The 16,906-nt window shown below is 45.0% G+C and overlaps 1 protein-coding gene across 1 annotated transcript; it reads left to right on the top strand.

Moving 5' to 3' along the window:
• Window positions 1–3,797: 3,797 nt before the first annotated feature.
• SLC19A2 (solute carrier family 19 member 2) lies at window positions 3,798–16,692 on the top strand. Its single transcript, XM_013950235.2, has 6 exons — window positions 3,798–3,956; window positions 4,070–4,675; window positions 7,972–8,194; window positions 12,366–12,558; window positions 13,474–13,615; window positions 14,180–16,692. The coding sequence occupies exons 1-6, from the start codon at window positions 3,798–3,800 to the stop codon at window positions 14,303–14,305; spliced, it is 1,449 nt and encodes a 482-aa protein (XP_013805689.2). The 3' UTR covers window positions 14,306–16,692.
• The last annotated feature ends 214 nt before the right edge of the window (window positions 16,693–16,906 follow it).

Below are 16,906 nucleotides of genomic sequence, written 5' to 3'. Positions count from 1 at the left end.
CTTGGTATGATTTTTTTCTTACAACATGCCAGCAGCAATTTCTGAGATGGATTTGAAAATTTGGAGAGTTCTTGGCAAGTACAAATTTCAAGCTTCCTTTGTGCAAGAGAGGAGCAGGGAAAACACAGCTGGGATGTCCCATGGCTGGCAGAAGAGCCCTCTGGCATACTACAGCCCCAAGTTGTATGGAAGTGAGGTTTCTTCTAAAGAGGCTTTATGAGGAAACCCATACACCCTGAAAGCAGTTCTGAGTGGCCAAGTAACCCAGCACAGATGTTATCACCAAAGGAGTGAACTAGTAAGGGACCATGGATCTTCATCCATGGGAATTCAGTAGAAAAGGCCCTGAGGGGCAGTGGGCACTGACCTGAAGCCTGCAGCCTCTGTGTTAAGGTAAGAGTCTCAGAAATGCACATTCCCCCCATTGTATTTGCTTGGGCTTTTCTGCAGTCAAGTCAAATATAAATCTTAAGGGCCTGCTTACATCTACTCAATTAGTATTTAATTTAATGCAAATTGCATTACTGTATGCAAGATCAGACCCAAATTTTAAATGGATTCCTTATGGCTTTGATTTTCTATTGAAATTTTAACCTCAAGATATCAGCTTGACAGCTCTCTTCCCTCTGTGATATGGACCCCACTGGCTAAACCATTGTGTCAGGTTCCTGTTTTGTCCAATGCTACTGCATGACTTATGTGTTCATTTAAAATATTATTCACTGGGATATGTTCAGGAAATGTACAAGTCAGAGTTGAAACTAGAGAGGGCAGCCATCACACAGCATGTCGACACTGTAACTTTCATTCATTCAGTCCAGGCCATACATGTGTAGGTGGTACCTCTCTGACAGACTTGCACTGGCTGTTATGATATTGAAAGATTTTATAATTATTTCTGTGTACCATTATTTATATGGAAGCACTCATAAAAAGACCAGTCATAGCAATCATTCAAACTGGTCAAACCTTTCTGGTAAGAGAATGATTCTATCTGGAAAAGTGGTTTCAACCTGCGGAGAACACAGTCTTTTTCATAACACTCTTCACATCTGATTGGCAAGCTAGAAACAAACAAACACACAACTTTGAAATGAAATAAATCATTGTTTAGTGTTAACATAAATTGTAAGGTTATTTTGGCTTGGTAATTAAAAAAACAAAGAGTTTTACAGTTGAAGGTTAGAAAAATTTCCCCTGTTCTTCCTTCTTTATTTTTAAACTTCCTATTCTTTTTCCACTGAAAAAGTGGTGTCTTCATTGAGAGGGTAGGGAGCAGGTAAGATATCTGTTTTTCACAGCTTATGTTTTCCATCTTGGAAAAAAAAGGAGAAGTTTAGAAGTTTTGAGATTTTTCTTTTAACCTTACCTTTTTCTCATAGAGTGAAGGGGCAGAAAGAGAAAATGGGAAGGAAGATTGGGGGAAGGAAAGATAGCAGTAAAAATCCAGGGAATAAATTTTGGGCTTGCTTCCAGAAGCTGAAAATGTTCTGTGAAAGCAAAAGAAGGTGAGTTCTTTGGAGAATAAAAGAAACCCTGAGAAAACCTGGAGTACTTCAGTCAAAATGTTCCATGTTCTTTTTCTTATGCAATTTTTGGAGAAGAGAAATCTAGGTTCCGTTATTGACTGCCTGTGTATCAGTTCAAGTAAATGAGTTGACATAACTCCTTCTACCCCAGCCAACCCTCCAGAAACAGCAGTTGAGCCCCAGTGGCTTAACTCCAGGGATTGCTAAAGAGGCTTTTGGAGAGGACCGAGGCCACCCATCAGACCCTCTGAGCAGCTTGGAGTTCATGGGAACCACTGCCCCTTGACCGGGTGCGCCATGGGCCCTCCAAAGTGTTAGTCCTTCTTTGCAGCTCTGCTCAGCACGCAGCAATGACCCATGTCAGCAGGGAGATGCCAGCCATTGCCTCGTTCTGTCAGCCCATGCCCTCCCGTTGCCTGCACCCGAGCCACGTGCTGACAGTGCAGAGGGGCTGTAAGAACCATGTGAGAGGGAGCTGTACCATTTCTGTTCACTTCCCCATTGCAATTTGTTTAGCAGTCACTAAAGTCATTGCTTTGGCCCTTTTTACTCTAGCCATGCTGCTTTAAGAGATCAGCAGTTCCTTGCAGATGGCTGAGATGGATGCTGGTATTAATAGGAGCTGATGCTTTCTGTTTAGGGTTTTGCTTCAAGCTAAGGTATGGCAAAATGGCAATTATTGTCTTTATTTTTCTTTTTTTCTACATGCTAATAAACCTGCAAACAAAAGAGGACATGAAGCTGCTGAGGAGCAATGGCCTGAGAACAAATAAAAGGAAATTTTGTTTGACCCAGCAGATAGCCAGCAAGCAGCAAATCACTGACACCAGATGGTACAGGAGCAAAATGTCTAGCTGAGTTTTACAGAGCTGAATAATCTTACGGCCCTCAAACCTTTTGTAGCTATGCATGTTAAGCTATAATGATGGAGGTAAATAAAATCCTGTGGTTCAAGGAATCTATTCTGGGGACTGAGAAGCGCCTGTTCTTGCCTCCTGGCTGTGCATAGCCAGATGCTTTTGGAGGGCTTTCATTTTGCTTCCTCAAGTATTGACTGCAGCTAGGAGGCAGGATACGTGATTGCACAGGGGGCAGGTCTGATCCCTTGTGTGAATTTTCTGTGGTGTTAGCCAATTTGGAGAGCAAAGCACCGGTGTAGAGGAGGAAGCCGCAGCACTGGTAGCAATGGAGTTGTGACTGAGGGAGCAAAGTACAGGGAGAGGGAAAGCAGGCAGGTAGGAAGATGATGTGGGGTAGCCTGAGAAGCAGAACAACAAATGGTTCAGAGAAGGGCTGCCAAAGCGTTGAGAACAGTCCTGGGCAAAGCTTCTGGAGAATTATTCTGAATGCGATAGTTTTATTTTCTCCTCTTGTCTGAACATTTCTTCTGACAGGTCAACAAGGTGAAGTTTTTATTAATCCAAGGAAGTGCTTCCAGCTCTGATCTTGCTACAGGGAAGAAGAAGAAGAAGAAAAAAAAAAGACAGAGATCAGCAGCTGGATTAATTTGGGACCAGAAAAGAAAAGAACAAGAACAGCCCAGAAGGTAAAGGGTCCCTTTACGTTACCTCTGAGGAAAGTCTTGTGCTTCCCCTCAGAGGAAGGGGGAGATGGGGAGGCCGTGGGGGACAGCGGCGCGTGGGGGCACCTCAGCAGGGGCAGGAGGGGCCTCAGCGCGGCTCTCGGTGAGCGCTTCGACCGTGTCCCCTAACCCCTTAAAACACGCTGTGCGTCGAGCGGGCCTCCCGCTCGGGCCAGGGAGGGAGCGTCAAAGGGCACCGCGTCCCTCGGTTATCGCTGTTCGCGTACATCTACCGTTTTCCCAGCTGCCGTCATCATTCTCAGCTCGGTTTTCACCAGGAAGACAAACGCGGGTTTTGCCCCTGCCCAGCACCTGCGGCGCCCGCCACCCAACCGCTTCGTGCCCGAACGTCCGTTACGGCCTCAACGCCCGCCCGCGCGGGGACACCGGCGGCGGGGGGGGGGGGAGAGGGCGCCCCGCCTGCTCGCGCCACCGCCCCCCTCCCACGTGCTTCCCCGCCCACCACCCTCCCCGCTTCCCATTGGCCGCCCTTCCCGGGAAGAGGCGGCGGCGCCCAATCAGGGGGCAGCGGGCCAGACGCCCCCACGGGCGTCTGCCAATGGCCTTGAAGAGCAGCGCCGCGGGCCGGCAGCTGGAGGTGCCTTTGCGAGGCGGCGGCGGCGGCGACGGTCGCCTTCTCCCCCCTCCCCCCTCCTCCCCCCCGGCCCGGCCCGGCCCGGCCCGTCATGGCGGGGGCGCGGGGGGCCCGGGCGGGCGGCGGGTGCTGCTGGGCGCTGCCCACGGCGCTGCTCTGCGCCTACGGCTTCTTCTGCAGCGTGCGGCCCTCCGAGCCCTTCCTCACCCGCTACCTGCTGGAGCCGCACAAGAACCTCACCCAGAGCCAGGTACTGGCGCCGGGCGGGCCTTTACGTACATATATACCTGTATATATATTTTTTAATAATTTTTCTTATGTACCTTGGTGACGGAGGGTTACTGCTGTCTCTTCCCCTTGCAGGTGTTCAATGAGATTTATCCGGTGTGGACCTATTCCTACCTGGTGCTGCTGTTCCCGGTGTTCCTGGCCACTGACTACCTCCGGTACAAGCCCGTGGTGCTGCTGCAGGGCCTGAGCTTCATCGTGACATGGTTCATGCTGCTGTACGCCCAGAGGCTGCTGGCCGTCCAGTTCCTCGAGTTCTTCTACGGCGTGGGCACCGCCACGGACATCGCCTACTACGCGTACATCTACAGCGTCGTCGACTTGAACTTGTACCAGAAAGTCACCAGTTATTGCCGGAGTGCCACTCTGGTGGGCTACACCGTGGGCTCGGTCTCTGGGCAGGTCCTTGTGTCGGTGGCAGGCTGGTCCCTCTTCAGCTTAAATGTTATTTCCTTAACCTGTGTATCCATCGCCTTTGGTATGGCCTGGTTTCTGCCAATGCCCCAGAAGAGCCTTTTCTTTCACCATGCCTCAAGTCAGCAGATCAGTAGGGAAATGAAGGTCATAGACTGTAAAAATGGATCAGCTGTCCAAGATCATCCTGACATGCAGAGGACGCCCGGCTGGGAGGATGAGACAAAAGTTCCCTTAAATGTGGAGGGGCAATCAGCACAGAAGCAGGTAAGCTGTGTCCTGGGTTGAAATAAACAGAAGATGCAACACTCATGTGGCTGTCATATATGCATATATGTATGTGTGTGTGCAAATACACACACACACACACATACACACATGCATATATGTGTATACTTGTGTGTGTATATACACACACACACACGCACAACTGTCATGTATATGTATATATATTGCAACTATTGTGTGAGTTGTTCCGCAGGGCACGGAGTGACTGGGTTTTATGTTATGATCCTGAAAGGAAACTGTAGTACTCCCTGAGAGCTGACACTGATATGTCACAGATGTACAGAACTTGGATAAGTTGCAGGAAACATCTTTGCGTAATCAGTGTTTAATGCAATCTGCCAGAACACCAGGGGCTAAGTCAGTAGCAACCCGCTTTTGTGGTCTATGTAACTTATAACGAAGTCACTGAGGGCAGTTATGTGTCCCGTTTGTTACCGATACCTGATCCCTTGCATGGAAACAAGCGTACAGGCACTGTCCCTTAATCAGTGATGGCATGTGTTACGTCTCGTGACAAGATAAGCAAAGCGGCTCCGGTTTTGAGGCCTGCTGCCTGTGTTTAGTTGCTTGACTGGACAGGTCTCTGCCATGTGTCAGCTAGGTAATACACACTTATTGGAGCCCAGCATGGCAGGGAGGCTTCAAGGCCGCGGTGGAGGCTCAGGTGTTGTGTAGGCTTGGCTGGCATTAGCTTGGCTGATAAGGGGGTCCCAAGATGGGACTGGAAATGAAGTGTCAAGTCAGCCCAAAGAAAATGGGGGAACTTTGGTGGGGAGAGAGGTCACTGCTGCTCTTTGGTCAGGAGGAGGTTGTGCTGGTTTTGAGAACAGGGCAGAAAGTAAGCCCTTCTGTGGGTTTAGAAAACTAACAGGGAATTCACTTACAAGTAAGCCAGTCACCTGACTGAAAGGAATGAGGAGTTGGTGTAATTTTCTTTAAGACAAAAGCAAAGAAATAGACGCATGTGTAGGCAATGCTGTTCCTGCATGTGTCAGAGCTGTGGCTTGAATATCCACATGGGGAGGGGAGAGGGGATTGGTGCTGGCTGTGTTAACTGGTGCCGGGGAGGCAGCATCAGGGGCTGCTTTCAGCTTGTGCCTCTTCAGGCTGCAGCTGGGAATTAAAAGAATTAACATTTCAGGGAACTAATCCTTCCCCGTCCAGCCCAGTTCTGCAAGACCCAGCTGCTGAGACAGCAGGGAAAAATACTGAATAATAAAAAAAAGGGCAGTCTTTATTTTGCTTTGTCTTCCTGTGGGAAGAAACAAGGATGGAATAGTGGAATATTTGAATCGGTGGATTTGACCTGAAGGCCTTTCCCCCTGGCCTTTTGCTCAGGGAGCACCTCACACAGTCCCTGTCAGAGTTGAGCTATTCTCAGATACTGGCATCAATGCTCAAAGGGTACTTTCCTCACCAGTCCTTCTGGTGCCAGCAGTGGAAACAGCATAGTCATTTTAGTGATAGCTTGTAAATGCTTCTGGAGATTTTCTAGTTTTAGGATAGGAGTGGCTTTACTGAAGCAGTTAAAAACAGAAGTATCTTGAACCATGGTATACTTAACATGTTGAAGGGTATTTATTAAACAAGTTAAGACTATAACACCTTAAAGCATCTAAAATTCTGTGCCAGTAGTGACTAAGGGTTTAGTATCAGTTATCTGTCCCTCTTTCTTTTATCTCATTCCCATACTATGAGAGCAAGGGTGGTTCCAAACTAATGGTGAAGATTTTTAAATAGGTGTGAATTTGCTTAGTTCAGTTGTACCAGCTGCTGAAAGCTGAGAAGCATTGACATGTGATCACGGTTCTTCTTACTAAGGAAATGGTAATCACACTGTGTAAACCTAAATTAATGGCTGTATGAGTAATTGTACTGAAGAAGTATTTCCAGATGGTGGGAGAACAGATAGGCTCCTTCTGGCTCATCAGGCACATGCTTGTGTAGAACTTGCTGAATCAATTTTTGCAGCATATATGGCAGTTCCCTTCCCTGGTTTACCTGTGCTTCATACAAAACCTTCTGTTTGGGAGTTATGTTGCTAATATTCTTACTTTGCCTTGAGCTGACCTCTTTCCATGTGATTCTGTCAGGCTTTAGAGAAGGGGCAAGTATCCCAGAGCAATTATCTTGCCATTGGCAAAGCACCAAAGGAACTGTGTGATATTTAACAAGGATACTCAGAAATTAGTGACACTTTGAAGGGTGCAGAAGAGGAGTTCAGGACACAGTAGGCTAAAATCTTTGTTGAAGGTTTTACTGGAGAGACCTTAAAATGAGATTTATTGCTCATGGAGAATGGCCTTTCCAAGGCATGCAGTGCATGATTCCCCTGGGAAAAGATCACATGGCCAAGAGCCCCAAATCACTGCTGCTGGTGACTGGAAACTGCTCTGAAGCCAGATGTGCAATGGCACAATATGCAAAAGCTTGGTCCTGTAACTATGCTAGAAGTTTCCCTTCAGGGAAGTAAAGAGAAAAATCCTTTACAGGGCTGCAGATGCTTAGTGGGGCTCAGGAGCTCTGCAAAGTCTTATGTGAAGTAACTGCTGCTTTGATTTCCACGAAAAGGGTATGCCTGTGTTCAAAGACTCTGTGTACACACACACTGACCATAATTAGCAGCTCTAGTTACAAAGGAAAGATATACTAGTTTTCTCTGCTGCTGTTCACATAAAATGGCTTGGTATATAATCCTAACAGCCTTTGGAAAAGGCAATTTTCATTTTCACTGTAATCCCTGAACACCAGTACTAAGGAAAAGTGACCTTGAGAAAATTACTCATCTAGTTTCTTTCATACTCTCTGCACTATCACATTTAGCTGAATTTGGATCAGGACTTAACAAGCAAAAAGCATCAGTAATGCTTTTGCCTTTATGAAGTACTGGCTTCTGATCCTGTTTGCTCAGAATGAATATTGTGGTCCATTCTCTATTTTTTCTCTTTGGTGCCCTTCAGTTGCTCACACAGTGCTTTCAACAACTAGCAATTACCGTTGTCTGCTTAAGAGAGCCAAGGATCAAATGGGTCATGGGGAGCAAACTGAACCCTTCCTTAGCACAGAAGGGAGCTGTCCTGGTTAGGGTAGAGACCAGCTGCTGGGACAGTCCTGAGGAAGCTTTTTATTCAATACTGTCTGGAGGTTTGTGACCAAAAGTGGTAATATCACTCACTAGTGATCAGATCACTTGAAATGAGCAATCTAGTAGAGCAATGTGAGTACATATAAGCAGAGACTAACATTTCTCCCCCCTCCCTCTCCAATCTATGCAGGAGCAGAAAGTAGACTTTTTAAAGGTGCTCAGAGACCTCTGGCAGGACTTCCTACAGTGCTATTCCTCCCGAACCATGCTCTGCTGGTCCGTGTGGTGGGCACTATCAACCTGCGGCTACTTCCAGGTCATCAACTACGCTCAGGGCCTGTGGGAGATGGTGCTGCCTTCCCATAGCTCAGAGATCTACAACGGTGGTGTGGAGGCAGTCTCAACGCTGCTAGGTAAGCTGCTGACATAGCTCCTGCTTTGCTGTGCGACCGCTGAGAAACACCTCGTGTCCCTCAAAATCACCAGAGCCACAGTTTGGAAGCATCTTACGTTTGTCAGCATACACAGCAGAGGAAATCTCTGGTCTAGGACAGTGCTAAGTGATGTTGCTTTGGGGTGAGTCTCCTGTGATGTACACAAGTACAGTATTCAGTACTGAGTTTGTTGCTTCATGCAGCACTAATGCTTGTGATCCAGTATGTAGGTGTTTAAAGGAGCCTCGCAAGTCAATCTTCTTTCTGAAATATTTGGCAGCAGGTTCCAGGTACATGGCTGGCTATGTTCTTGTTTGTTAATGTGACTACTGGCCTAAAACAGTAGGGGTTATGCCTGTTTTAACCACTCATAGCCAGAGTGAGGGTCCTAAATGCTTATTGTTTTTTGGTTTTGGTTTTTTGGGGGTGGAGGTGGGCAGGGGATTGGTTGGTTTGTTTCCTTTCTCTGGAAGTGTAGGGAACATGTGAGTTTCCTGTGCATACTCAGCATGCAGTGAGCCACCATGTAGTCATTTCAGTTGTTAAGCAGAAAGTTAATAAGATGAAAGAAGTCACTGACTTGAAAGGGCCAGGTAGGTCAGTCAATATGAACATCTTGCTTATTAAGTTGTTTAATATTGTTCCATTATCAGAATGAGGACAATACTTTTCTAATATTGCTAACGTATCCTTTCAGAGGTTCCTTAGGTGGTGCTGCAGTATGTTCCTTTTCTTTGATGGATTAATCGTTCCACCGTCTGCTGGGGGCATCATCTTTTTGCGGGGGGGAGAGGGCAGCAGAAATGAAGGTATACAAAGAATGAAGGCCTGATGCTTGCTTAGACATGTTCAGCTTCCAGTTGGAGTTCAGTGGGAGCCATGGCAGCTTTGCAGGTCTGAAAACTGGTCTAGCACCTGTTGTTAGTTTGGCTTGAAACTGTCAGGGATTTGATCCTTAAGGCTCTGACTGTTAAACCATCTTCTTCAGCACACTAAGCTTAATTAGCATGTGGTTGTATTCTATTCCTCCACTCTCCCATGATGCTGTGGCTCTTATTTCTTGCTTGATTTGGCTTCCTCTGCCATCCTGCCTTGGTCCCAGGAAGAAAAATTGGTACTGAGGGAAAGAAGACACCAGTACTAGTCAGCATCTGTGCCCATAACTGTGATTCACTGTTACTGAGAAAGTCCCACTTACTATGATTGGAGCATGCTCTGTAAAGTGATACCTTCACAGAAGGAAGCTCTCAGTTTCTGAAAAGTCTTTACCAAGCATCTAAAAATTGATTATGTTACAGGGTTGTAGCTGGACCAAATGTGGACAGATTTAAAAAACAAAAACCAAACAGCAAAAGGATCATTCTTCAAACCTTATTATGTGCCTTTTATGTTAAGGCCCTTCTCCAAAGCTTGTGGACAGTGGACCTATTTGAAGAAAAGTGGTTGTCTCTATATTCAGGCAAAACTGAGGCTTTTTTCTTTCCAATCTTGATGGTTTTCTCCAGCATCATTTTTGTAAATGGCTGAATCATCTCGGTGAAGTTTTCTGAGAGCAGATTAACCTCTGTCCCTGAACTGCTCAAAACACAGAACCAAAAAATCCTTCAACTTGACACAGATTCAGACAAGTGAAGTTTAGTAAAATAATTCCAACTAAAAGCCTGAAATCTGTAGCAGGACTGGAAGGAACCTGTTAAAGATGGGAATCCAGTGACCTGATTTCCTAGGCACTAGAGCAAATGCTCTAGCTCCTTCCAATTTCCAGCCTAAACTTATTCATGACCAGTTCATTTACCTTTGATCTCATGCCAAGGTTGTATTTTTTTGGTGCTGAATTGTCTCTTTTTAGCCTCTCTGTAGGCAGCCATTCTTTGCTCTGGGCCAAAGAAGGCAAGCTCTTCTACTATTTTTTTTTTGTTGTTGTTGAAGATAAGCTTTTTGAAGATGGATGACTGAACTGCAGTCAGTATTTTCAGATGAGGCCTCAGACTTGTAGGACAGCATCTCTCCTCACTTCTCTCCCTTTACTGGAAATACTTTTCCTGGTGCATCTCAGGTCTCATTTGCCATTTTCACACCTCATAATCATTCTGTGGTCAGCAATGAGCAACATCTGGTAACGTTCACACAAGATGTTGTTGCCAGACCTGCTTGTACCTGTGCTGTCTTGCAGAAGGGTCTTAGTAGATCATGGTGATTCATGTGACCATCAGCTTCCTGTTACAGAATAGTTGAGGTTGGAAGAGACCTCTGGAGATTGTCTGGTCCAACCCCCCTGGCTCAAGCAGGGTCACCTAGAGCAGGTTGCCCAGGACCACATCCAGTTGGGTTTTGAATATCTCCAAGGATGGAGACTACACAGCCTCTCTGGTCAACCTGTTCCAATATTCAGCCACCCTCACAGAGAGAAGAAGTGTTTTCTTACGTTCAGATGGTCCTGGGCAAGATAAATATTCTTCTTTCTAGTGAGGCCAATTGACTATTTAGAAGAATCCCTGCAGCTTCTTTGCAATGTGGCAATGCTCCACTTAAAGGTTGAGGTCTGAAACCACTGAATCAGCTCTGGATGCCTAATTGCAGGGCACAGATTGTATACGTTTTCACAAATAGGTGTTGGGCTGGTACGGCCTTCAAGCATAGGAGGAGTACAACTTCATGAATTGCCATTAAATCCCAGAAAGTGAGATGATGAATGCCTTTCTTCCTGAACTTCTGAATTGCTTGGACAGTGGAAAGGAGACTAGGGACTTAGCTTCTTTCTGTATCTCAGGGTTTTGCTACTAGGGAAACCAGTCTTTCAAAGTGGAAAATGTCAGTTGGGTAATGTCACAGCAGGCACTGGAAAGAGCTGTTCAGGAGGGAAAATAAAGTCCTTTTCCTTGGCATAGCCACCTTTGTTAGTCTGCAAGATTGATGTAAGGGCTGTCAGGGTTGCAAGTTTGTACACACTGATGGTACACAAGGAGCCTTCATGTGCCTGAAGGATTTCTAAGATAGGCCAGCTGAGGGTTACAAAGAGCCTGGATGCTGCACTGTAGCGCTTCTGTATAGTGGTCAAATGCTTAATACAATCCTGTTTTTCAGAGATCTCCAGTAAACCTCCCTTTGTCAGTATGCTGTTTGTCTGGTTTGCTGTGTACAGCAGCATCGTTATGCTGTTGGTTGTTATTTGGCTTGTTTGCAGAACAAGGCCTATTTTGAGCAGGAATTTTCTTGTAATGTGATATGTATTTGAGCTTCTCAGTAGTTACAGTTGTGATGGTGCATGAAATCACACCTTATCTTCTGGTTGTGTGAAATAACTTCTTTTTTTTTTCCGTGTTGTGATCTGTCTTCTTCCTTCCCCCCCCCCCTTGTGTGTTGTTGGGGTTTTTTTGTGTGTGTGTTTGTTTTTTTGTTTGTTTTGTTTTTTAAGCCAGCAGGAGTTAGAAACCTGTTTTAGTAAAGGATGTAAAAGATTGTTCATGTACAATCAACAGTGAAAGAAGTTTGGGGTTTGGGTTTTTTTTGTTTTTCTTCCAGCCCCAGTAGCTTGTAGTTAAGATGCTTCCTGGGAGATGTAGGTTTGAACTCCTGCTCTCGCTCTTGTAGCCCAGTACAAAGATGACACTAAACTCAGGTTTTCTGCTTCCTGGGTGAAAGCTCTAACAGCTGTGTATCAAAGTGGACATCTTCCTTCCCTTCTCCCCCCCCATTCCAGTGAATGTAGACTCTGAAGCACCACAAAATCATTAGCTAAGTGTGTGTGTTTTTGTTTTTTTTTTTTTAATATATCAGAGTTTGCATTTCTCTGTAGCCCAGTTGACAATATTTACAGTCAAATACAGAAGACTGTTGAGCAGCAGCAGTCTGAGTCGTGGGGTTGTAGTGCTTATGAAGCCAGGGAGGAGATTTCAGAAGCAACTGGCATTGACTTTTTATTTATTTATTTATTTATTTATTCTCCCTTCCCTTTCCTTCCCATAAAAGTGAATGGGAGTTTACAGTAGGCTTCCAGGTGAGAGAGGTCAGGTCAGGAAGGAGAACCTCTAAGGTATACACATTAGTGTCCTTCACTCACGGTTAGCTATTAGGGTCTGCACGGACCCTAATCCACAGTCTCCGAATCACTTTGAACAACTAACAGTTATGTTTTCCTTTCTCCTCACAGGAGCTGTTGCAGTGTTTGTTGTGGGTCATATAAAAACATCCTGGGCAATGTGGGGTGAGGTGGCACTTGCCCTGTTTTCCTTTCTTATTGCTGCTGCTGTATATATCATGGATACTGTTCATAACATCTGGGTGTGTTATGCATCATATGTTGTCTTCAGAATTATCTACATGCTGCTGATCACAATAGCAACGTGAGTACTTTTTGAGTGAGTAATGCAAATTACTTTCAAAACTATAGCTGTTGTGAAAGCTGGCATTTTCTCCATGTAGGTAAGGTTTTGCCTGCCAGGAATCTGGAAATCTGTTACAAGGGGGGGCTAAACTGTTGTGTTGTGATTCAGGTTGGAAACTGAGGCATGGAGAGATTTTTTTCTGCTGGCAACCTGCCCAAGGTCAAAAGTCTCATGACACTGAAGTAACTGTCTCTAAATACTAGATAGCATTGCTTGACAGGGAAATGTTTCTTTGTAAACATGGTTTGAATGAAGTGTTAGCTGATGAGAAGAGAACAATGTAATAGAGGGTCATTTTTCCCTAAACTCTAAGGAGGAAAACTTCTTTAATGTCACTTCCCACTTTGGGGAGGAAAATGCAGCTGTTGTTCAACCACACGCACAAGTGCTACATGATAGTTCAAGCATGATGTGAGGAGAGATGCTGAAGCTGGTAATTGTGAAGGGAGTTCTGGTCAGAAGGATGCGGGAGGTTACGGACCACATCTCGGTAGGCTTTAAGATTGCCAGCAACTCTCTGGGATTTGGAGAGCATTGTACCTTCTCTGGGTGACCAGGCCCTTTGCAGCTGCACCAGACAAGGAGGCTGCTTTGGTAAGACTGCAACTCACAGAGCTCCCAAAGTTTTTGCAGTCTTTTAGATGTTCCTCTGGGTCTCTTCTAGTCTCTGTGCTAGTCTGTCATGGTCCTACTTGGCAAAGTACACTGTCAGTGCGAAGTAATCTAACTGTGGAAAATACTGGACTAGCCTTGGCAACTCTTTGGGTTGCATAGTCTTCTCATCTGATGCCATGTCCAGAGAAGTTCCTTCTATTCCTGCATTTCCCTGCTGCTTCCCCATCTTTATGTTTCTGGTCTTCCCTTCCTTTACAGGTTCCAGATTGCAACAAATCTTAGTGTGGAGCGGTATGCCCTGGTATTTGGGGTCAATAATTTCATTGCCTTAGCACTTCAGACTCTGCTCACTTTGATTGTCGTGGATGCCAGCGGGCTTGGGTTAGACATCTTCACCCAGGTATGGTAGCCTCTCTTATCTTTACCAATGGGAGGGAGGGAGGAAAGTGAATCAAGCTATAAAGCTTCTCACCTATCTGTTTCTGGGTCAAGTGTTTGCCAACAGAGGGGTGTTTACTGACTCATGATATTTTAGAAGAGGAAGGGAACTCGTGTGTTAACCCTCTAACAGATTTGGTATCAGTGTTGTTCAGCCATTCTGATTTCTGTCCCCCATGGAGAAGTCAGAGATGGATACTCAGCTTGCATTACCAACTTCAGGACTTGATTTGTAGTCATGATCTGCGGGGAGTTTTATTCAATTATCGTATCTAAATGCCATTATCCTGCAGCCATGTGCAAGATCCATGGGTCTGGAAACTGAACTGTTATTTAACATCAGTCATCAGTGCTGGTGAACTTAGTAATAAAGGCAGACAGCAGACTGGGAGCAGCATTCAGTCAGCAATCCCATAACTTGTTTGGGGGTTGTCTGTTTTTCTCCATATGATGATTGCTGTAAAAGAGTAGATCTTTTTAGTTTCTAAGTGCAGGTTTTCTTGTTTGGTTGGGTTTTTTTCTGCAGTTCATGATTTATGCCTCTTACTTTGCGGCCATCTCTATGCTGTTCTTGGGGAGTGGTATCTACAGCATCATAAGGACTTACAGAAGACAAGAGCAGGTTCAAAGCAGATCTCCTGAAAGCCATTAGTACACCAAGTGAAGACTCGCAGCAACTGTATATGAAATGATAGGTTTGTCTTTTAATCTCTGCCTTTACTTCCCAAGGCAGTCACCTTAACTGTATTTGATCTGTATTTATACTATATTAGTATCACATTTTAGAATGTATATGTATTAGCTCTTACGTAAGTAAGAACAAATATCGTCTTTCTAAAATGCCTTTTGTTCTTCTGTTGCATATATGGGAAGTGCAGCAGAGAACTTTATTTCAAAAAGTCAAAGCCTTGGGAGGTTTTGGTCTAAGCCTGTGTGTTTGGAGACTGCCTTCAGAAAGGCACTTCACCCTTATCTGGTCAACTGCTACTGTTCTTTCTGTTACTGAGATGCTGCTGCAGAGTAGAAGCGAGGGCGCTCGTAGGCCTCTCTGGAGAGCCCCAGGCCTGGGATAGGGGATGGCCTTAAGTCCATGCTCTGCAGCGTGGCTTTTGTTGTGCCTGCCCCATGCTGTTGGATGCACCTTTTTGAGGATTAATACACTTTGAGACATACGCTCATGTTTCTGTATATGCACATACATCCTTTAGTTGCTTGTACTATTTCTGCTGTTCCTGCCTGCTATCCCTACTGCCAGAGTTTTACCATAGCTGATCATGGTACTTCCCCTGGAAAAATTAACTTGGGGTGACTTGTGATGCTGGTGAATGGGTTATCAGCAATGATGCTTGTCCTGTGAAGGCCCATGCCCAAGGGACTGTAAAGCTGGAGGGGAAGCTTAGAGGGAGTCTAACTAGACAAAATGTTAATCCCCAGGACCCTTGGATGTCCTTGCCTTTGTCCTTTGGGACTCCAGATTCCAGCAGTCGTAGGAGTCACTGACTCATAACCTTGAGGCTGGGCTGATTCAGTGAGATGGTGGATGTGAATGGAGCACTGAGAACGAAAATGCAGGATTTTAAGCTATTCTTTATAACCTTAGAGAATGGTGACTGTGGTGACTGAATAGATGCTAGTCGTCATTGTAATTAACAGGATGAATGCCTGAGGCTTTTCAAAACATTGATTTCTTGATCTGTTGCTTCTTTGCCTTTTAAAATGCCTTGATGCTTCTGGTGGATCTCTGGCCACTAGCTCTACCTCTTCTTTCCACCTAAGGAGAAAAATGGATGTTTGGGGAGTTTTCTTTCTTGTTTTTGTTTTTTCTTTATTTTCAGCCAGAGCAATGTGGGACTTGCCATATACCTGTTTTTAGAAATAACTTTTTTTCCAAATCACTTGAGCACTGGGAAGGAGTTGTTCTGAGCTTTGGCACCTGGTTACCTGGGCACCATAACCTGCACAGCAACAGATATCCATAGTATACTGTGGGCTGGCTTATAGACTGTCTCTGCCGCTGTGCAGCTCATGGTGAGTTTAAGTGTGCAGGAGAAATGGCAAGGGAGATGCTATGCAGTGTGCTTCCCCTCCATGCCTTCTCTCTGTGTGGTGATTAGAGTTTATTCCAGTCAGAGCCTGAAGAAGCAGCTTTGGTTTATTGCTTGGTTTCTTTAATGCTATGGTGTTTTCACAGCACCTGGGCTGGAAAGGCTTTTCTCCCCTGGCTGGGACAGGTACAGTTTTTATCATCTGTGTGAGCCTCAGTCTATACTGCATAAGGTGAATGATTAATCAGTTTGGGATGTGCGGTATGGGGTCCATGGAGTCCTTTCAGGCTGGCTGCTCAGGGGAACGCGCTCCCCAAAACCTCACTGTATTTGCAGTCTGGCTTGTAAAATGTCTTGGCACTAAGCTGTGTTGGCATTTATACACAAACTTAACTGCCTTATCCTGAAACAGAAACTTGAAGCCACCCATGTATATATTCCTTTCTTTATCATTAAAAAAAGAAATTTCTGAAGCATTGAAACACTAACTAATAAGCTGTCCTGGGAAAAGGATAACAAGTGCATGTCCTGTCCATTGGGTTTCTTGGCCTGATGGCAGTTGCAGCAAGGGGTGAGGAGTGGGTGTGTGGCACTTGTCAAATAAGCAAAAGAAGCTCAGTTTTAATCGTGTTTTTTCACACAGAACAAATTTTGGGGGAACAACCCAGTCTTGTAAAAGCAAGTCAAGAACTAACTAGTGAATTACAGCAATAACAAAATAGTGTTTCTACCAAAGTCATGAAATTGTGGCAACTGTAATAAAGTGGCATGCTACACTTAATGTATGGAAGCTAAACCTGGAAGTTGTTTAGGTTCCTATGTTGCACTGTTGCTGTGGTGATGAGGTGACTGTAGAGCTGGACCAGACCTATATACAGAGTGATATGATGCCTATGAAGTATCATAAACACGTTGGCATTGTTCATAGGACTCCTTCAGTTTGGTTCTGATTGAATAGTTATTTTTGTTAAATAAAAATATTTTATGAGATTTCCTCTGTGGCCAGTGTTTGTTTTGTATTTTGATACCTTGCTAATCCAGAGCACTGCTGCTGCAGGTAACTAGCACAGGTGGTTCTGAGCATCTTTGTTACATAAAGGAAAAAAACACAGGATGGATAAACAATGCAAAAAGGAGCTAAGTCTTTTAAAAAAAAAAAAGAAGAAAAAAAAAGACTACAGCTGTTGACTGTTTTGTGTAGTTTTGCA

The sequence above is a fragment of the Apteryx mantelli genome, chromosome 1 (genome assembly GCF_036417845.1).
Source record: "Apteryx mantelli isolate bAptMan1 chromosome 1, bAptMan1.hap1, whole genome shotgun sequence".
Taxonomy (NCBI): domain Eukaryota; kingdom Metazoa; phylum Chordata; class Aves; order Apterygiformes; family Apterygidae; genus Apteryx; species Apteryx mantelli.
This window is presented reverse-complemented; position numbering and strand designations above follow the sequence as displayed.

Coding starts and splice junctions, on each gene's coding strand:
- SLC19A2 (XM_013950235.2), top strand. CDS start 3,798: ATGGCGGGGGCGCGGGGGGCCCGGGCGGGCGGCGGGTGCTGCTGGGCG. Junction 3,957..4,069: donor AGAACCTCACCCAGAGCCAG/GTACTGGCGCCG, acceptor TTCCCCTTGCAG/GTGTTCAATGAGATTTATCC. Junction 4,676..7,971: donor GGCAATCAGCACAGAAGCAG/GTAAGCTGTGTC, acceptor CAATCTATGCAG/GAGCAGAAAGTAGACTTTTT.